This window comes from Corticium candelabrum, chromosome 1, assembly GCF_963422355.1.
Source record: "Corticium candelabrum chromosome 1, ooCorCand1.1, whole genome shotgun sequence".
In the NCBI taxonomy this organism is placed as follows: domain Eukaryota; kingdom Metazoa; phylum Porifera; class Homoscleromorpha; order Homosclerophorida; family Plakinidae; genus Corticium; species Corticium candelabrum.
The window spans coordinates 16,168,588-16,186,582 of NC_085085.1; the positions used below are offsets into that span (position 1 = coordinate 16,168,588).

Here is a 17,995-nt window from a genome sequence, read left to right on the forward strand (position 1 = left end):
TAGATAATATAGTGTAGTATAGTAGACTACATTATTGCAAGTTGTTTTGGAACTAAACTGGTCAAGCAACGTTTGCCATGTTGTAACATGTTAGCAATAATACCAGATATGTGCATTGTGAAGATTTAGTATAGAGAATTCGTATGTGGAGAAGACTTGACGTGTGTGTGTGTGTGTGTGTGTGTGTGCGTGCGTGTGTGTGTGTGTGTGCGTGCGTGCGTGTGTGCGTGCGTGTGTGTGCATGCACACACGCACACACACAACAATGTTTGTCACTGTTTGTTGACAAAATACGTAGGTTTGTAGCTTACACTAAGTTATGTTCAATCATTAGGGTTAACAATTTGCAGGGCAGTAATGAGTATATTCTATGCAGCAAGCTATGCTCAAGATAATCTGCACAGTTGTTTTTGTCTGTAGGTGATGTAGGTGATTTTACTAGTATCTTGACTGATGAACGAAGTACAGCAACAGCAATAACTCCAGGAAATGGCAATGAAGAAAGAGACAGGCCTAAGGATGGACTGTTTAGCAATCCAGAAACTAAGCAGTATATTGAAAAGCACAGGTTGAATAAGGTTATATCAAGTCTTACTCAAACGTTGCTCAAGCAGCCACAGTTGCCCTATAATCCGTACAGGAGATTTATTAACTGGATAAGAAGCCATTCTGAGAGGTAAGAGTTGTAACTGACAATATGGTATTACACACTTTTGTTGTAATTATGATTTACATGCACTTCTGCAATTTTACGGTGGCCAAAAAAAGTTCCTTATGCTAGATATGGATGATATACATGTAGGTCACTAAACAGATAGGCAGCTAGGTGAACAGGCAGACAGACAGACAGATACCGTATTTCCTTGAAAGAACGCCGCCTTTGAATAGATGCCGCAGGCTCTGGCTACTAACTTAGATGAATGCCACCCTTGAATAAACTCCGCACGGCAGTTAATTGATATTCATTATACATACCTTGTGCATACTTGACACTTGCCTAGATTGTCTAAACCGCATGGCGGAAGAGAAGCACTCATATGAGGCTGCCTTCAAACTCAAAGCACAGTACGCACGGTGCTTCAGGAACAGGCTATCAGAACGAGTGGTGAAAAAAGACAGCTAGCCTCCAAGACGATGTTGGTACACGGACAAAGGCTAAGGGAGGAAGAAGGAAGATCAGCCTTGGGCCATGCAGACGTGTGGATTGTGCGTGTGGTACTTTACATGAAAATGACATTGAAAGAACGCTGTCCTTAAATGAATGCTCGCCCCTAAAAGAATGCCGCAGGGTCCAGCCTTGCGAAATGAATAAACGCCAAGGCGTTCTTTTGAGGAAATACGGTACTTTATTCTCATGTAGACTCTACTTGTACATATGCTTGGAATTTGTAAAAGCAAATCAGTTCTTGGAAACAACTAAGTCATAGATTAAAGAACTGTGTGTGTGTGTGTGTGTGTGTGTGTGTGTGTGTGTGTGTGTGTGTGTGTGTGTGTGTGTGTGTGTGTGTGTGTGTGTGTGTTTATTGTGACTAGCAATGTAAATTTTATTAAATTTTTGTCTATCTATTGTCATTAATTAATCATTAGCCTGTAACTGTTGCTAGAATATAATTCTTTGAAAACACAGGGATGCGTCGATGTGATTAAAGATAATTAACTAAATATCATCAATGTCCCACACTATTTCGAATTCAGCACATGCATATGCGCTTATAACTCTTGCACGTGATGGAGTGGGCTTGTTACGATATTTCTCAATTCTGTAGCGCTCTTGCATCACTTGAAGTTAACTATTGAGGTGGACGCGTTTATCATGCTTTCGTTGAGCTGTTGCTATCATCTTTTGTTTCGTTAGTTAATTCGTGGTAGATAGAGATCGATGTATGTCTCGTGCATGCATGGGAAATACTATGAAGTGACATGTAGTGACTGGATCCAGAAGAGAGCAGCGTCAACGTTTCCTACGAATCTTGCAAGATGACGTCGATCGTTCATCATCAGTCCTACTTACACATAGCGTATTGCTCTCTTGAAGATCGTGGATGATACATGTTGGTCGTGCGCATGCAACGGCCTAGCCTCGTACCAGACCCTCTCGTGCCGTCGTGCCCGGTTACCAGGAAGTAATCGGGCACGACGGCACGAGAGGGTCTGGTATGAGGCTACAACAGCCGGTGCATGCATTGTCCCATGGGACCTTCGCTTGGCTTCTTGAAGAACGATGAATTCATTTGTTTTGCGATTCTTCTGTAAAAAAGTAACAGACGCGTACAACTATTACCTGAATTTACTCTGCGCTTCTCAGTTTGACAACGGTTTGACGTTTTAGTGGATATATGACATCTCGGTTTTCTGTCATAATGCGCAGGATTGTTATGACAACCATTGTTGGTGTCCCAAAAGGACTGCTGATTGGCTCAACAAACCCCCAGAGTGATTCACGCTGACAAGCTAGTATTACGTCACCTAAGTTTTTGCATCCTAAAACGATTGCTGATTGGCTCGACAAACTCCCCAAGCGTTACACACGCTTACAAACAAACATAGGTACATACAAACAAACATAGCACATACCAACAGACAGACCGGAAGTTAATTCAGCCCGTTTAGAGTGAGCTTCTCAAGAAGCAGTCCACCACTTATTGTGGTGTCCTTCTTTACGATTGTAACTTAATTAACTAATAGACTTTGCCTTGAATATGTCAAAGTCAAATAATCTATCTAAATTACCACGATTAGGTGACAGTTTTGAATGTTTTTTGAGGACAGATAGATAGATAGACAGACAGACAGACAGACAGACAGACAGACAGACAGACAGACAGACAGACCCCAGTCGGTAATAGCTCATTCATCTCAAAAGTTTGCACTGACTTTGCACATTCAGGAAGCTTACTCTGTGAAGAATTGTTTCAGCTGGGTGATACTCAGAGTACCATGTTACTTCTTCGCTACTGCCATGCTCATTGTCTGTGTCATCTACTCAGGAACATTCCTCTTGATGAGCTACGCTCTGCTACGATTATTCATGACACACTGCTGAACATCAATGATATGACTGCTGGAGCCTGGCCACAAGCTGTGTTTTCAGTGAGGTATGGTTGTGTTGGAATGACTTCTGCAACTCAACTTTCACCTATCGCATTCGTCTCTGGTTGGGTTAACTCATTGCAAGTGTTACCGGACCGATTTCCAGATCTACAGCCACAAGTAGCTTCAGTAATCAGTCAAACAATGTCTCCAAGTGCTCAGGAAGATAGCATTGATCATCATCTACAGCAGTGTGTGTGTCCTGGTCAGGCTCTGACAGACCCCGTCTTTAACACCAAAAGACTTCAGCATAAGGTGACTGAAAAACAAACAAAATCTCAAGTTCAGTACATAATTGACAATTCTTCAATCAAAGATGCAGCTCGTTTGAGATCCCTTCAAGGAAAGTGCTCAGGAGCCTGACTAGACGCTATTCCCACCTCAAGAAAGCTTGCAATTTCTTCTGGATTATTCACTTGGCAGCATTAGTGAGTTGGGTCTACGTTTGCCACTGCCTCGGTCTATAATTGAGTGTGATTGCAGAAAGACACTGTACACAAATGGATACCACCTCATTACTTGCAAGACAGGAGAGGTCCAGTTTGGTCACGCAACTCAATGGTCTCTGCTTGTTCCGAATGTTTGAAACGTGTGTCACTTCCCACTATTGAGCCAAGAGACTGTTACAGCAGCTTGTAATCCAGACCTGACATAACTGTCCATAATGCAACTGAATTCAATGTTGAACTTGACATCTCTCTGGCACATCCGTGGAGCTCAGAAGTAATTTCACTTGCAGCCACAACTGATGGAACAGCAGCCTCAAAAAGGGAAGAAAAGAAGATAGAGAAGTACAGCAAGGGAAGGCACACTGGTGGAGGTTCTTCTTGCCTGTTTCCCTTGGTTTTCGAACATTTTGGACGTTGGGGGAATAGCGGAGAGAAGTTTCTCCACCAGATCTCACTAAGATCACGTGATGAAGATGGAAAGTTGAATTCAATTGAATTTAAAACGTACTGGTGGCGAATACTGTTGATAACATTACAACTTTGCAATAGTAATGTGTTAGCTAAAAAGATTGACAGAATAGTTTGTAGTAATGACTCTGTAGATGGTAGCTACAAACATCAGATGGCTTTTCGTTAGAGTTTTTCTTCTACGACCACTATGGTCGTTTATGTTGAACTCTTAGTGTGATACTTAGCCTTTTCTGTATTAGCGTTGATGTTTTCAATAAATGTTCTCTGACAGACAGACAGACAGACAGACAGACTGACAGACAGACATTATTTCTATGTGAGGTAAAATAGTCATGAAATAAAGTTTGCTTGATGTGATGAGGTTCACTTGGTGTGGCTGCAGGTTTGTGATTAGGTCACTTCGGGGAATGTCCATTGAGTCTGCTATCAGTGAGATTAAGCAGTCATGGGACTGGTTCATCTCAGTGTTAACAACGTATTACTCTTGTTTTCAGATGCAGAAGTTACTGATACAACCGAGTGGCTCACTTGCTCAGCAAAATCTAAAGATGTATGGGCACTTGAGTCAGTGTTACAATGTGTCAGTCCATCATCAGTTTTGAAGTACAAATGGATTCTTGACTTCAATCAAAAGCAAGCACAGAAAACACTTCAGCGCTTACCTCACTTTGATGTAAAATAGCTGACAGAGTGATTGTGAAGTCAAATGTCATTATTGTTGTATTGTTAGGGTCGAATTGTGTCAGCTCTTGTTGGTCCATGTGTATTTGCTGGATCCATTATTCCTCATCCATCACCTGTTATAATCAGACTTGAGTATCTCATTTGGGGTCAAGACAACTACAAGGTTTGACGCATCAACAATAAAATGACAGTAGAAGTACACAAATTTTTTACTTTTTATTAAGGCCATTGATCTATTTGCTAACAGTGTTGTGAAAGATATTACAGAAACAGTACAGTCTAAGTTAATGATAGCAGTTGGTACGTATCGATTTGTCTTAATGAGAGTATGTCATGTCTTGATAATTGATGTTGTTGCACAGAGTTGAAGATTAAAGGTTACACAACCAGACATTGGTCGTCAATAAACATTTTACAGTATGAGGTTGGTTGTTTTAGTTGAGTAAATTTAGTATGAAAATATGGTTAGTAAACATGTGACTGATGCTGATGTACTTACATCGTTTACACAAGCACTTGTAAGCAGGTCAGCCCGTGCTGGCTTGGTTTTTATGGTACATGTAAATGCAGGGCGAGTCGTGCCGAGCCATGCCAGCTCGGCTTGGTATTTCTAGCCGGGCCAGTGCGGGCTGGCTCGGGTCAAATACATCGTGTAAACGCATGGCATGCTCGAAAACGAGCCGCGCATGCTCATTTTACAAATGGTGTGGAGTGAGATGGAGACTCTGTGTCCTATCCAATTGTGGAGTGACCACGATGAGCAAGAAATTTAGCTTTGAATTCTGTTGCTGCAACAGTTGCCTGGCGATAGACTTACGTCTCGTATAAATAGTACGATGTCTCGTATATGTCCTACACATTTCTTGACATGACTGTTATAAAGCCATAGAGAAAAACACACAAGCAGCTTGGCTTGGCTTCTGTCTGTTGAAAACGTGAGCTAACGCAAGCTATGTCTATCTCAAGTAACTAACACGCACAATGACATGCCCATTGGCTCGCGTCTACAGAGTGTGTTATGTAAACGCAGGCTGGAATACTGGGCTGGCACGGGCTGGTATAGCTCGGCTCAGCTTGGCTCGCTATGCGTACTCATGTAAACGGGGTATTATAGTATCGACTCTTTGAGCAGCTGGTACAAGAAGTCAATAAAAAACTATCAAATATGGCAATCCTTCAAACAGTTCTAAACATTCTGATTTTAAAATTTGTTAAATTATGATGTTTATGAAGAATGTGGTAAGTTGTTGCTTGGTGAGGATTAGAATCATTACAAATATGTATTGCTAGTTAACAGAGCTTGTACTTGACATGTCAGATGTTTTGGCATTTTTGGGTAATGTTAGTTAGTAATTAGCACTTGATTTCATATTTAGTGATCTATTTCATTATGGCTCTTGTATTTTGTTGGTGTGTGTTATTTCTGTAATGTCATATGATATTTATAGTGCATTTGTTGTCACGGGTTTAACTAAGTGTTATGTTGGAACTTTTATATTTGATTGCTTCACTTGTTTTAGACTGAACTTATTGATACTGTGAAACGAGAGACATTGGATCAACAAACTGTGATGCTTGAGGTTCAGTGATGTATAATTTTTGTCTATTTTATATTTTGAAGTTAAGCACGGGGACATTTAAATTTCATCGTACATCCTCATTATCTAGTTGGCACTTTCCATTTTGTAAATAGAAGATTTCTTTGCATGTTTGTTTCTTTGCCAGTGTCTGTTTCCACTGTCAGAATATTCTGCAGTAGATCAGCTTGGAATGAAGCAGTACATTTTGACTTACACTGAACTTTCAGATGAAAGGCCAGCCCAGTAAGTTTTAACAGTATGGCACTACATCACGTCTTGTACCGATCAGATAGTATAATATGTTTTGCAGGTTGCACTGCTACACCAAAATTCCTCTTAGTACCCTCTATAGTGGAATTTTCTTTAGCAAACAACATGCATATGGATATCTTTCGGTCTTTCTTCCAGCAAGTGTTGGTCTTATGAATGAACGTGATGGAAGAAATAATCAATTTCTTGCAGTCTCAAACAGACATTTATCAAACACAACCCCTACAGTAGGCACAAGCACACCTGGAGATGTAAGGACAAGAAGGATAACTGCTAGACCATCTAGGCAGAAAGTAAACCTTCCTCTTGGAGTAGAGAAAGTTGATCACATGAGTCCAGATGATCCCAAAGTTATTGTGAAGTTGAGGTTTGAGTTATATCAGTAGCCAAGGAGTTTGTCTTTTACACAGGAGATTATGTAGGGAACAGTGGAAGAGATCAATTGCTGGATGCAATTTTCCTGACAGGATATTTGATATTGCACTGAACATTTTGTCACTAGCAACTGTGGACAGGTGGACATGTAATGTTACTTTAATATCTACAGGATCACTGTTGGCTAATGTTTAGGAACCAGTTTGTTCCAGAAACATTACCGCAGATTTGTAATATGTTTTACAGCAGTGCAGCTCATCTTTCGTATATAGTCCGATTTGGGAGAGTTCTTTATCAAGTTCTGTCCAACAGCAATGAGGTAACAACTGCAGGTTAGTTGTTACAAATGGATGTGTTGAGAATAATTATCTTTGTTTTAGCTGTCTCATCTGGATCGACTAATGAACTCTGTTATTGTGTTTCGAGATCAAATTTTAGATTTTCTCAATCCTGCTGCGTAAGTTTTAGTCATCACTTAATACTAAATATTTGATTTACAGCGTGTGAATGGTAGGCCATACATCAGAACAGATTACCAGTCTTGGGTCACTCATGGTCTTCTTGGCGATCGGTACGTGAAATTCAACTTGATTTGTACATTTTGTATCTTTAAACCAACTATTTGCTTGAGCAGACGCTCTCAGTACACCTTAGGTGGACATATCATTGCATATGACTTTATACGAGCAAATTTTGACCAAACGTTAGGTCACAAGTTGATGACAGCTTCTCCTACTGAACGTATAAGAAAGGTGCATTTGTTTTAAACTAATAGTTGAATTGGTGAAGTGAGGTAAAGTTCTGTTCAGGTGGCAAACTGCATTTTTAAGTCCATTTTGTATGTTCACGTTATACAACTGTCACTGATAGAAGACATTGTTGTACACTGTGATGTGATACGGGTTTGTGTAGTGTTTTGTAGCTGTATGGGTTTATTATTATATACACTGGGTTGGTTTCCTTGGCTGTCTGACAGAGCATCCAATTTGAAATATCACAGGAGTATCCCACTATTGTCTTTCAGCGTCCAAGAACACCTCTCACTAACACAGACAAGAAATTAGAGAAAAAGGTTAGCAGTAATGTCATGGTGTAGTCATAGAATTTATAGTTGGAAGATTACTTTGCAGGGTTTTTTTGGTGGAAAGACGGTTACAACTGTTGCAATCAGTGATTGTCAGACATATCATCATGGTGCAGAAGACAAGTTGATGTTGAGTAGAGATCAACTTTGTAAGTTGTTTGCTATTTTAGTTTTGTTTATGGTGATGTAGTGCTGCATTGATCAGTACTCGATGTTGAATTGGCTGTGAAGCGCTCAACAGCTCCACCAAGGATCGGTCGAGAGTCAGTGCTGCTTCAAGTAAATATTGCGTCTAACAAGACATGTCATTTTTAGTTTTTGGCTGATGTTCAAATTCCTATACTTTTTAGTACTGTGTAGACGTTCGACTTGATGATACTCTTCATGGGCTATTATTTGACTTGCTGTCTGATTCACACTTGCCACCAAATCCATTTCCAAAACTTGCTAACTGTCTCACCCAGCCATTGTTGAAGTATGTTATAGGTGTTGTACTGTTGATTGTATATACTGTACAGTATGTGCTTGATCAGTTTGGTCAGCGTGACATGAACATGATGTTTAGACTCTTTTAAATTTGTTGTCTATGAAATAGAAAATTGACAACAATAAGAGTGGGATGTGACTGGACTGCACGAGGGTAGGACATTTGTTAAGGGTATGCGTGTCTCATTGTGTGTTGTTGGTTGTCTAGAATGCAGCTGTGGCATGAAGCACACAGCAAGATATGCTCACATTTAATTTGTAAGTCAATAAGAGAGGATGCGAAAGGGCAGGAATACTTTATATATCACGTTCCAGAGTGCAGTGCTTATGGTCAGTTTTGTGCTATTTGCTATACAATGAAGATGTTCGCTTGTATTGTGTACAACAACATAGGACACTACAGCTCTTTGGCAATGATTAGTGCTCAACATTACAAAGTTGTTGCAAAGATTGCACTGCCATTTTTCTCTGCGAAAACTATAGCAATGATTGGCAACTTTAAGGTACTCGTAACTGTTCTACGTTTGTAGTTGATTTAGCTGGAGAAGTCTAATAGAAGACTATTACACAATTCGGACAGTTTAATTAAATAATTTATTGTGATTTTTTGTTGTAGTAGGTAAAAGACTGTTGATTGTGAATGTAGATGACTGTTGACACTGCAATAAGTGGATTCACTCATCTCTATGGTCGCATGTCACCATACCTTTTGAATGTCGACCTTAGAGAGCACATTTATGTGGAAGGTCCCAAGTTTAGTGAGGATGAAGTTTTGACTTTGTTTGCCAAAACTAGTAGGTTACATTAAACTTTAGAAACTTGGTGTCATTTTCATTGTATTGAGTTGTTTAGTTCTTGATGATGTAAATGAGCTGCAGTTTAAGAAGCATCAGCTGGTTACAGGTTGCTGTGAATTGTAATTTTTATGCAACTGCTTAATTAATGTAGCAAAGTACGTGCAGGTCTGGTTATTGGCTCTACAGAGGTGGATGTCTTTAGTATCATTGACTCCAACAAACGAGAGAATTATCGTGATGAAATTATAGATGTGGGTCGAAGACAACAATCTCTGTTTATGAAGGTTGGCAGAGATGACACCGATGGAGCCTTTTGTGTGGATTGTTCTAAATCACTATGATGTACAGGCATACCATGTTATGGACTGGCGTTATGTGTTAGTTGTCAAACACTACTGTCTGCATTATTTGACTGACTCGCACACAGAGTAGGAAAATTAATTACTACATTTATTGATATTTGCATCACTGCTTTACTTGTTCTGGTAGGTATGTAAGCTTCTTTCCTGAAAATCCTGTTGCTTTGTATCAAAATGTTTGGACACTTCAAGAGAAAGTGAAAGAAACACTGTTGCAACATGCAGTATTATTAGTTGAAGAAATGTGTGATTTGTTTTGTAGGCTATCAGGCATTTTGTGTATAGTTTGGGTTCGGATGCAGATGATCCTTTTGCACTTGTCACAACTACTGACACACTGAAATACATTGATCATCAACTATCTCAATGTATTGACAAGATGGATCTACTTGATGCTTATCGCTGGATACTAACAAGGGCTCTTGCATTGAAGGTTTACTGCAGTAAACGAATACGTGTTCGCATGTGCAGTTCTGTGTTATGATGATTTGTGATTTCAGCTATTTAACTGTTTGGTATTTGACTGCTTATGCTTCTAATATATGTAGCACATGGATGCGGGTGAGATACCTGAAGTGTGGAGGTTGCTACATGGTGTTGCTGGTCAGCTTGAATATCTCCATGTGCTTAGTACTGCCATGCAAGAACTCGTTCAGTATGAGTTGAAATGCTTGGTTGCTACTGGCACCAATGATGGCATGTTGGTAGGAAATATGGGAGATCTGGTGCAATAGATAATTAAGATTTAATTTGTTTTTGGGCAAGCAGGGTGTGGTACATGTGGACGGAGTGATTACAGGGAGAATGATAGATGCGTACAGACAGAAACTGGAAACTGTACTGTCTTCATCTTCTTGTCATATGGGAACAAGGACACTCATCAATCAGATGCAAGGTAAATACTACTGTAGTTAATGAACAAGTTTATGTGCGTGATTGTACATGTGGCCTTATAGCTGATTCCTTGGTGTGTCTGTCATTCTGCTAGACTGTTACTTAATTAATACATCTATTTTATCTGTAAGTTATTCTATATGAACATTTTGCTAACCATGTCAGTTGATCTGGCTGGCTAGTTGGCTGGCTGTTTTAGACAAATATTACAGGAGACACAAATTGAATATGTTTATGATCACTGAGTATAGTATTTTTGCATTTCACAATTAATAACAGTTATTCAGTGTTTTCTGCTGACTGAATTAGTTTTCTGTCCTCACTGCTCAGAAGTTCTGATGTGACATCTGAAAAAGAATAACTTCCCTTTCCTTCTCACTGTTGAAAACAATGATTGACTGTTTAGCTGTTGGCATTGTCTATGTTTTGTGTTTTTTTTCTTTGTTTTATAAGTATATCTATCTGTGTTTTGTTTGTTATAATATTTGTTTACACACTGAAACAAAAACAGAAGTGTGTGTGTTTTGTAGTCCAGAACCTTTGCTGCATGCTGGGTTAGATGAAAGTAGTTTGCATGCTTTCACCCTGTACCTAAATCTGCATTCCTGTGCAGCATAGCAATGGAACAGCACATGCACATGGAGAAGAAATGCGGGATTTTCAATTGCAGACTTGTTAGTGGTACATATGTAGCTTGTAGTTGTTAACTATAGAATTGTAATTTTTTGGTTATGGTGCTCTTGGTTATCCCCACGAGGAGACATTATTACTAGTTGGTGCCTCATTCATCCAGCAGTCATATCTGCCCAGCACAGCAAGTGGTATTCCTGTTATTCATGGTCGGCCGGTAATCCCTGGGGTATCCCATGCAGCACTCAGAGCCCTCTGCTGGCACTCTCATATTCTTAGCTTAAGTCCTATGCAGGAAATGATGCAGGGATATGGTACAGATTTTTTATGAATTGCTGTTACAATTTAGAGTGTACTGTTTTATCGTTAGCTTAGCTTCTTGTCTTTTGCCTGATTGTCTTTGGCAATGCTTTGTATGTTCATTTCTAGACAGATTGAAAGTTGTGATGACGAGGGATGCTACAACTTGTGCAACAGAACTGGTGATCAGTCCTCAGGTCTAACACCATCTATTGCAGCACTGCTATAAAATTTTCAATTGAAGTGGCACATTATTTGCTTTAGGCTGTTTCTGTGTTGAATGACGTGGATGTATCACTACAACCCATCATGGTCACATCTGCAGCAGAAATACATGCTATGTGTACCAACTCTCAACAGATTTTCCAGTCTGTCCAACGTGAGGCTATCAGTAGAGGAAGCAGACGGTCGGTAAACCAAAGCTATACCTGATGAGATTTGGTGTAATTTTTGTACTACATTGGCTTGTACGTTGTACATTGTTTATTATATTTGTTGTGCTTCGGGTGTACTATAGTATCTGAGTGGCTATATAGGGAGGATGTGAAAGTACAATGCAGCGTGAAGTAACGTTGCTGAGAGATTGCCACTCTGTATGACTGCATGTCCTAAATGGCAACAGAGATATTAGACAATGCTGCAGGTGTGGGCTAAGAACAAGTGAAACGAGCATTCAACTATACTGTCCTCACATGTGCAGTCTATATGTTAGTGTAGTTGCATTTACGTTTGCTATCTGTTAGTGTATGTGAGTGCTAGAATGCAAAGTAAGCGCTTGGAGGAATCGACGTTCGCCTGAGTAGCTGTTTTTTGGTACAGAGTAGGCACTATTTGGATCTTGTAGCTCATTCTTTTACAGCGTTTAGTAGCCAGCGTTATGGAAGTGTTAGGGCAGGAAAGCGTAACCTTGTACATAGATCTGTGTATGTAGCACATATACATATACATTGTATGTGCTTGCTACTACCGTGTACATCTAGTGTAACTGTACGTATACTTTGTAGGAGTGGCTTGACCCGTGGACCCGGCGCGTGTGATTCCTAGAATGTTAATTGGATCGAGTACTAGAATGCTAATCGCGAACTTCCCCTCCCCACTAGTACTGTACTTTCCATTCGCATTATTGGTGTATACAGTTATTGTGTTGTTGGGGGTTAGCTAGTAGAGATGTCTACAAATTCAGCAGAGCAGCGACATCTTCTTGCACGGGAAAAGGAGTGTGAAGGGCGTGATGGTTGTGACCGAAACAACGCGGCCGCAACCGAAGGCAGCTCGTGGATAGTCATGACTTCTCTTCTTGTGCTAGGCATCGGTATTTGTCTGGAGGTAGATTTTTTCGTTCACAGGCCAAATCCCGATGTCGTTCCTTCGCCTATCTTTCTACTAGACAAATTGGCTTACATCGAGGGGTTTGATATTGGTTGTATGGCTGTAGCAGTGATGTGGATCGTCTTTACTCTCGCTCGCTACTGCTGTTGCCATGAAAAGGAAACGCCGGAAAGGGTTTTTATTGGAAACTACCTCATTTACGGCCTGGTGTTTTTCGCTTTGGGAGGATCGTTTCTGGAAATACTTCAAGCGGTGTTGTTCTTCAGTTACCCTTCTGCCTCTGCGACTGGACGGGTGTACGTCTTGTCGAAAATAGTCTTTATTATAGCACAGGTTATCTTCATATTTTCCAGTCGGTACAGACACATTTTCACCAGGACATTGTTCAATGGAGTATTTCTGTTTCATATCATTGTCACCAACGTCATCCTGTATCTTCGTACATTTGTCGAGGGCAAACTGGAGAACGTTAACGAGGCAACCACTAATACTTCAAGTCAGAATGCATCATGTCATGCAAACATTTCACATCATGATTTCTGTCAGGCATACAAAAGTACAAGTAAATTCTTGGCTCCATTCTGTCTTGAGTTTGCCCTTACTTCTACTGCTTTGCTTGCGGAGCTATGGTTTCATCATGGACATGAAACAATTGATGAAGGACAGAGTGACTACAGTAACAATAATAATGCTGTTGGCCAGTCAGAACCCAGACAGAAGGAAGTATTGGGAAGTATAACATCAGCAAGTGTTCTTGGACTTTTTATACTGGGTAGCCTTGTTTGTATGTTTATCTATCTTTACTATGCTGGAGAAGTCAATGGGAAGTTTGTCTTTCGTGGTTATCGACTAATCCTTGTATCTTTGTTGATTGTGATCTGCCTCATTGGTCTTTCAACTCTCCATTGGAACTCTCGATTGAATAACAGTGTTGGACTTGATGAATTTCTGGTGTACTTCTCTCTTTTTGGTGTCTTTGTCATTAATGTACTAGAAATTAATGCTGCCACAGGAATATTTTATATTCACAAGAACAAGGTAAACAGTAGTCAACTGGTTTACATTCATAAGAACAATGAGGTAAACTTGAACAGTAGTCAACTGGCTCAGTTGAAGGTGTATGCAGAAATCTCCATTCTGGACAATATATTGTGGTGTATTCAATCTGCTCTGCAAGCTGCATTTATTACAAAAGCATTACATAGAGCACCTCGCAGGATCAAACTGGCAAATACATCGTCATTAGCAGTGATTTTAATATTTTGCAATCTTTGTGTTTGGCTGATGGACACAATTGACATGGAAGATACAGGAGACTCAGACAGCATTTATAGTAAATCAAAGTTTTTCCAGTTACCTGAGACAATGTATGGTCCTCTTCATTGGCAATTGGTAAAGTTAGTCATTTACCCGATACTTATCTTTTTTAGAATTCATTGTGTTTTCACCTTTTATAGAGTTTTTAATAGTCACAGAACTTTAGGTTAGATTGTTTGCATACAGAACTTGGTACTATCAGTGGCTTTAGTCACATTATCTAAGTGCATGACATGATCGAATTTGGTGTATGGTTTGTAGGTCAATACATCTTCTATGCTGGAGATTCTTACCACTTGTAGGTCTGTAGGGTGTAGTACGTGAAATGAGCTTGGACCAATGGTACTTTATCTAGAGCCTTACATGTTGGGCTATTGCAGAGGTATTGGCACAATTAATTAATTAATTAAGCCTTACTTTTTTAAGTAGACGTCCAACAAATATGATTTAAAACCGGTTCATTTGTTCTGGAGGACCATGCAATATATTTAATGAACACGGGTAGTTTAGATAATGATCGATCTAGAGAGTTACAAAAAAATTTGCTCGCGCCTATCAATCGAAAGTGCGAGTCCGACACCAATTACTTCCTTGAAAGTGCGAGTCCGACACCAGTTACTTCCTTGAAAGTGCAGGAATTTGTTGTTTCCTGTCGCATGACGCATTGCGCAACTCACCCACGCATTTGTCTGGAATCTATGTATCTAGATATACTGTACCATATCATACAGCTGCTTTACTGACTGCTAGTACATGTGTTGGCCCGATGGAATCTCTTCAACAAGAGTCAGCAGCTGCGGGCTTCGTTCAGCCCCTGCTCAAAGGCACAAGGGCTTCCATCGAGGTGGCCAAGGCTGCAAGGAATTCGAAGTCGTCGTCTATGAAGAACTTTTCAGCTGAAATGACTGGCTGGATTGCAGTCAGCTCTCTTCTGATACTCGCTCTTGGAATTTGCTTCGAAGCAGACAGGTTTCTTATGCTCAAGCAGTTTCAGCCATCATCCCTCCAAAGGAATGAGACGGCGTTGCTAGAGTTCCAATCCGCCGAGATTTTTGATGTGTTAAGTATGTTGGTCTCCATATCGTGGATGATTGGTGTCCTTGGTTTGCACTTTCGCAGTCAATGGAGTTCAAAGGAAAAAGAACAGAGGAAGCCACACATTGGAGCTTACCTCATCTATGGCCTTTTCTTCTTTGTACTGGGCGGGACTTTTCGTAATATTTTCCGGTTGCTGCTCTTTTTCAATAATGAAACATACAACAGTGGTCGGGTCTATCTTCTAGTCACTATCTTCTACATCATCTTGCAGGCTTTTTTTATTCATTGCAATAGGAGACAGACGTTGTTCAAACGACACTTACTAAATGGAATCATCATTTTCCACACAGTAGTCACTAATGCAATTCTCTATCTCAGAGTGTTCTTTGAAAGCAAACTGGACATTTTGAGTCCTAATGGATCTGGAGATGCCCATAAAAGTGATGAAGACAAATATACTAATGATATTGTCAACATGTATAAAAATTCCAGCATTTTCTTGAATCCCTTCATGCTTGAGTTTGCTCTTACAGCAATAGCCATGTTGGCAGAGCTGTGGTTAGAAGGACATGAGCAGGAACCTATTGCACTTAGTCAGCATGAATTGGCACAAGTTTCTTCTACTCAGTATAGAACTATGAAATTGAAATCAAAGAGTCAGAGTGAAGGTGAAAGTGAGTTGTCTACACCTGAAAAGATCAAGAAAGCTGCAGGAGCTGTTGTTGTAGCACTGATTGTATTTTGTAGTTTTATCTTTATGGTCATTCTTTTCCACTTTCTCGATAAAGAAAGCAACCCATCTATGGTGTTTCATATATTTAAATTGACTGTAATCGTCATTATGACTGGTATCTGCATTGTTGGTCATGTCATTCTTCATGGTAACCCAGCTCAGAAAGGAAATGGTCCAGGGTTGGATGAAGTCCTTCTGTACGTTGCCATCATGGGATCGCTGTGTATCGCAATTCTACACATCATTTCCAGTATTTCAATGATTAACAAAACTGAATATCATGATAGTGCATGCCTACTTCTGGTTGAAAGTATTTTATCAATTATTCAAGCAATTGTCCAGTCCACTCTGATCTCTAAAGCATTACACAGAGACCCAAGGAATCTGGCTGGCTGGTTGAAGGTATTTAGTCCTTGTCACCTTGCCATTGTTTTGGCTGCTTTCAATCTTGGTATGTGGTTACTGGCAACAATCACTTTGGAGTCTATAGGTGAAGATAGCATATACAATCAATATCTGTCAGAAAACTACAGAAAAATCGATAAACAATTCTATGGAAAGCAAACTTGGTTGTGGGTTAGACTCTTACTGTTCCCAGTGATTGTTTTCTTTCGCATACATTCTTTCTTTACGTTATTCAGAATATTTGATATTCACAGTCATATTGCATTGAAAACATAGTTATAGTTTTTAACTTTTAGTTAAATTAATTAATGTTGAAGTGTGAAGTTGATGTTGAAGTGTGTCACTTCAGTTTAGCAAAATACAACATCTAGAGCTTTGTGCAGTCGGTGTTTTGTTGCTTGTGTTTATTAACCAATCACACACACACACACACACACACACACACACACACACACACACACACACACACACACACACACACATGCACGCACACACACGCGCACGCACACACACAATTTGTAAAGTAAGATATTACAGTTAATTAAAGTCACATTACCAACAACACCGCTAGCTGTCAAACTTGTAAATTATTATTTATCCCAATCCCAAATTCCTCAAGCTGAAATATTAGTTCATTGCCGAGCGTAGTTTAATTAATCTTTATTCCATTCAATAAAAGATGTCACACACATTTATGTCCAGTCCAGTTTCCCCACATAATTGCCCAAGCAACGAGCATGCATGTACAACTACTGTACATTCATCTGATGTATTGTGTATTTTCCAAATTCAAACAAATATCTGTGAAACTTTACGATACAACAAAAGACTAGACTGCGATGTAGTTCTAAGTGTACTCTACGAGGTCTGCTGTATCATTTACTGCTACAACTACAAACGTACGTACATGCAATTTCATAAATTCAGGATTTCACACAGTACCAATCGACTGCATGTCCAAGTCTCCATAACGTACAGACGGTTCACCACTCTATACCCAATCTCAAACGTGCAAAGGTCGCATTGCACGCGCAGCAGTGCATGCTATGAATCACTATCAGACTCTACTCTGTTGATCATGTCTTCCAGCACCTTTCTCCACTCGCGACTCTCAGACTCAGTATCAGTAAAAACGCGAAACGTGCGCTCAGGAGTTACTATTCCGAACGATCTCTCTTCGCCAGCGGAGCCAGGCCAGCCGGTAGAGCCAGCCAGATGCTTTGGAACGACGGCAGTTGCAATTGCCATGTCAACAGTTCCTTTCGGCGAGCTTAGAAGGCGTTCGTTAGCGTAGTAACTGAGAATACGACTGTCGTAGAGAATAAACCAGCGACGACGCCACGACTTGCGTACAGCTCCTAATACAAATAGACGGGAAGGTGATAGTAACGGTTTGTATGTGAGAAGTGACATCAAAATTATCAACAATCGCATACCTTCTTTTGTCATCCATCCTTCTTTTATAATCGAGGTCATAACGAACAGTGAATGACGAGAAAGGACGCCAACAGCTTCCTCGATTTTTTTTTTATCTAACGAGACAAATTGCGCATGCCCAATATTTCTATTAAAAATACTATTTATTAACGTATTTCTGCTTACTGTAGGCAGTCTAGTAGTATGCTTTAATAAACTGGAGTGTATATGATTAAGAAGATTACTTCAAGCAGCGTTTTCTGAGAAAATCGCACTTGTCACGTGTTG

The 17,995-nt window shown here is 40.0% G+C and overlaps 4 protein-coding genes across 9 annotated transcripts in view; 3 read left to right on the top strand and 1 right to left on the bottom strand.

Annotated features, from left to right (window-relative positions):
• LOC134179384 (uncharacterized) overlaps nt 1-12,106 on the top strand; it is a 12,526-nt gene extending 420 nt beyond the window's left edge. The window contains exons 2-33 of one of the 6 annotated variants that reach the window (XR_009969872.1): nt 421-676; nt 4,393-4,439; nt 4,505-4,683; nt 4,741-4,857; nt 4,919-4,994; nt 5,057-5,118; nt 6,215-6,274; nt 6,420-6,517; nt 6,585-6,911; nt 6,967-7,059; nt 7,115-7,238; nt 7,300-7,376; nt 7,434-7,490; nt 7,554-7,671; nt 7,729-7,821; nt 7,896-7,991; nt 8,038-8,152; nt 8,209-8,282; nt 8,354-8,478; nt 8,599-8,643; nt 8,698-8,819; nt 8,883-8,992; nt 9,136-9,283; nt 9,342-9,392; nt 9,452-9,570; nt 9,635-9,714; nt 9,776-9,842; nt 9,908-10,078; nt 10,194-10,349; nt 10,411-10,540; nt 11,603-11,666; nt 11,734-11,803. Coding sequence is in view for 5 of the 6 variants with exons in the window: in XM_062646265.1 (XP_062502249.1) it covers nt 421-676; nt 4,393-4,439; nt 4,505-4,683; nt 4,741-4,857; nt 4,919-4,994; nt 5,057-5,118; nt 6,215-6,274; nt 6,420-6,517; nt 6,585-6,911; nt 6,967-7,059; nt 7,115-7,238; nt 7,300-7,376; nt 7,434-7,490; nt 7,554-7,671; nt 7,729-7,821; nt 7,896-7,991; nt 8,038-8,152; nt 8,209-8,282; nt 8,354-8,478; nt 8,599-8,643; nt 8,698-8,819; nt 8,883-8,992; nt 9,136-9,283; nt 9,342-9,392; nt 9,452-9,570; nt 9,635-9,714; nt 9,776-9,842; nt 9,908-10,078; nt 10,194-10,349; nt 10,411-10,540; nt 11,599-11,666; nt 11,734-11,901 (3,629 nt within the window). In the remaining variant the exon portion in view is untranslated. Of the gene's footprint in view, nt 1-420; nt 677-4,392; nt 4,440-4,504; nt 4,684-4,740; nt 4,858-4,918; nt 4,995-5,056; nt 5,119-6,214; nt 6,275-6,419; nt 6,518-6,584; nt 6,912-6,966; nt 7,060-7,114; nt 7,239-7,299; nt 7,377-7,433; nt 7,491-7,553; nt 7,672-7,728; nt 7,822-7,895; nt 7,992-8,037; nt 8,153-8,208; nt 8,283-8,353; nt 8,479-8,598; nt 8,644-8,697; nt 8,820-8,882; nt 8,993-9,135; nt 9,284-9,341; nt 9,393-9,451; nt 9,571-9,634; nt 9,715-9,775; nt 9,843-9,907; nt 10,079-10,193; nt 10,350-10,410; nt 10,541-11,598; nt 11,667-11,733 lie in introns of all 6 variants that reach the window. The other 5 variants (XM_062646265.1, XM_062646272.1, XM_062646280.1 and 2 more) reach the window with 5 other exon arrangements.
• Nucleotides 12,107-12,630: 524 nt separating this feature from the next.
• Nucleotides 12,631-14,548, top strand: LOC134188340 (uncharacterized). Its single transcript, XM_062656538.1, has one exon. It carries the CDS (start codon nt 12,637-12,639, stop codon nt 14,284-14,286), a length of 1,650 nt encoding a protein of 549 aa, XP_062512522.1. The 5' UTR covers nt 12,631-12,636; the 3' UTR covers nt 14,287-14,548.
• Nucleotides 14,549-14,852: 304 nt separating this feature from the next.
• Nucleotides 14,853-16,669, top strand: LOC134183628 (uncharacterized). Its single transcript, XM_062651214.1, has one exon. The coding sequence runs from the start codon at nt 14,882-14,884 to the stop codon at nt 16,565-16,567; it is 1,686 nt and encodes a 561-aa protein (XP_062507198.1). The 5' UTR covers nt 14,853-14,881; the 3' UTR covers nt 16,568-16,669.
• Nucleotides 16,670-16,814: 145 nt separating this feature from the next.
• Nucleotides 16,815-17,985, bottom strand: LOC134191191 (RAC family serine/threonine-protein kinase homolog). Its single transcript, XM_062659778.1, has 3 exons — nt 17,894-17,985; nt 17,728-17,823; nt 16,815-17,649 (listed from the first exon to the last, which is right to left on the bottom strand). The coding sequence occupies exons 2-3, from the start codon at nt 17,765-17,767 to the stop codon at nt 17,336-17,338; spliced, it is 354 nt and encodes a 117-aa protein (XP_062515762.1). The 5' UTR covers nt 17,768-17,823; nt 17,894-17,985; the 3' UTR covers nt 16,815-17,335.
• Between the last annotated feature and the right edge of the window lie 10 nt (nt 17,986-17,995).

Excerpts from the sequence above, each read along its gene's own strand:
- LOC134191191 (XM_062659778.1), bottom strand. The coding sequence starts at position 17,767 with ATGACCTCGATTATAAAAGAAGGATGGATGACAAAAGAAG. Across the intron at positions 17,650-17,727 it reads AGGATGGATGACAAAAGAAG|GAGCTGTACGCAAGTCGTGG; the intron begins GTATGCGATTGT and ends TATTTGTATTAG.
- LOC134183628 (XM_062651214.1), top strand. The coding sequence starts at position 14,882 with ATGGAATCTCTTCAACAAGAGTCAGCAGCTGCGGGCTTCGTTCAGCCC.
- LOC134188340 (XM_062656538.1), top strand. The coding sequence starts at position 12,637 with ATGTCTACAAATTCAGCAGAGCAGCGACATCTTCTTGCACGGGAAAAG.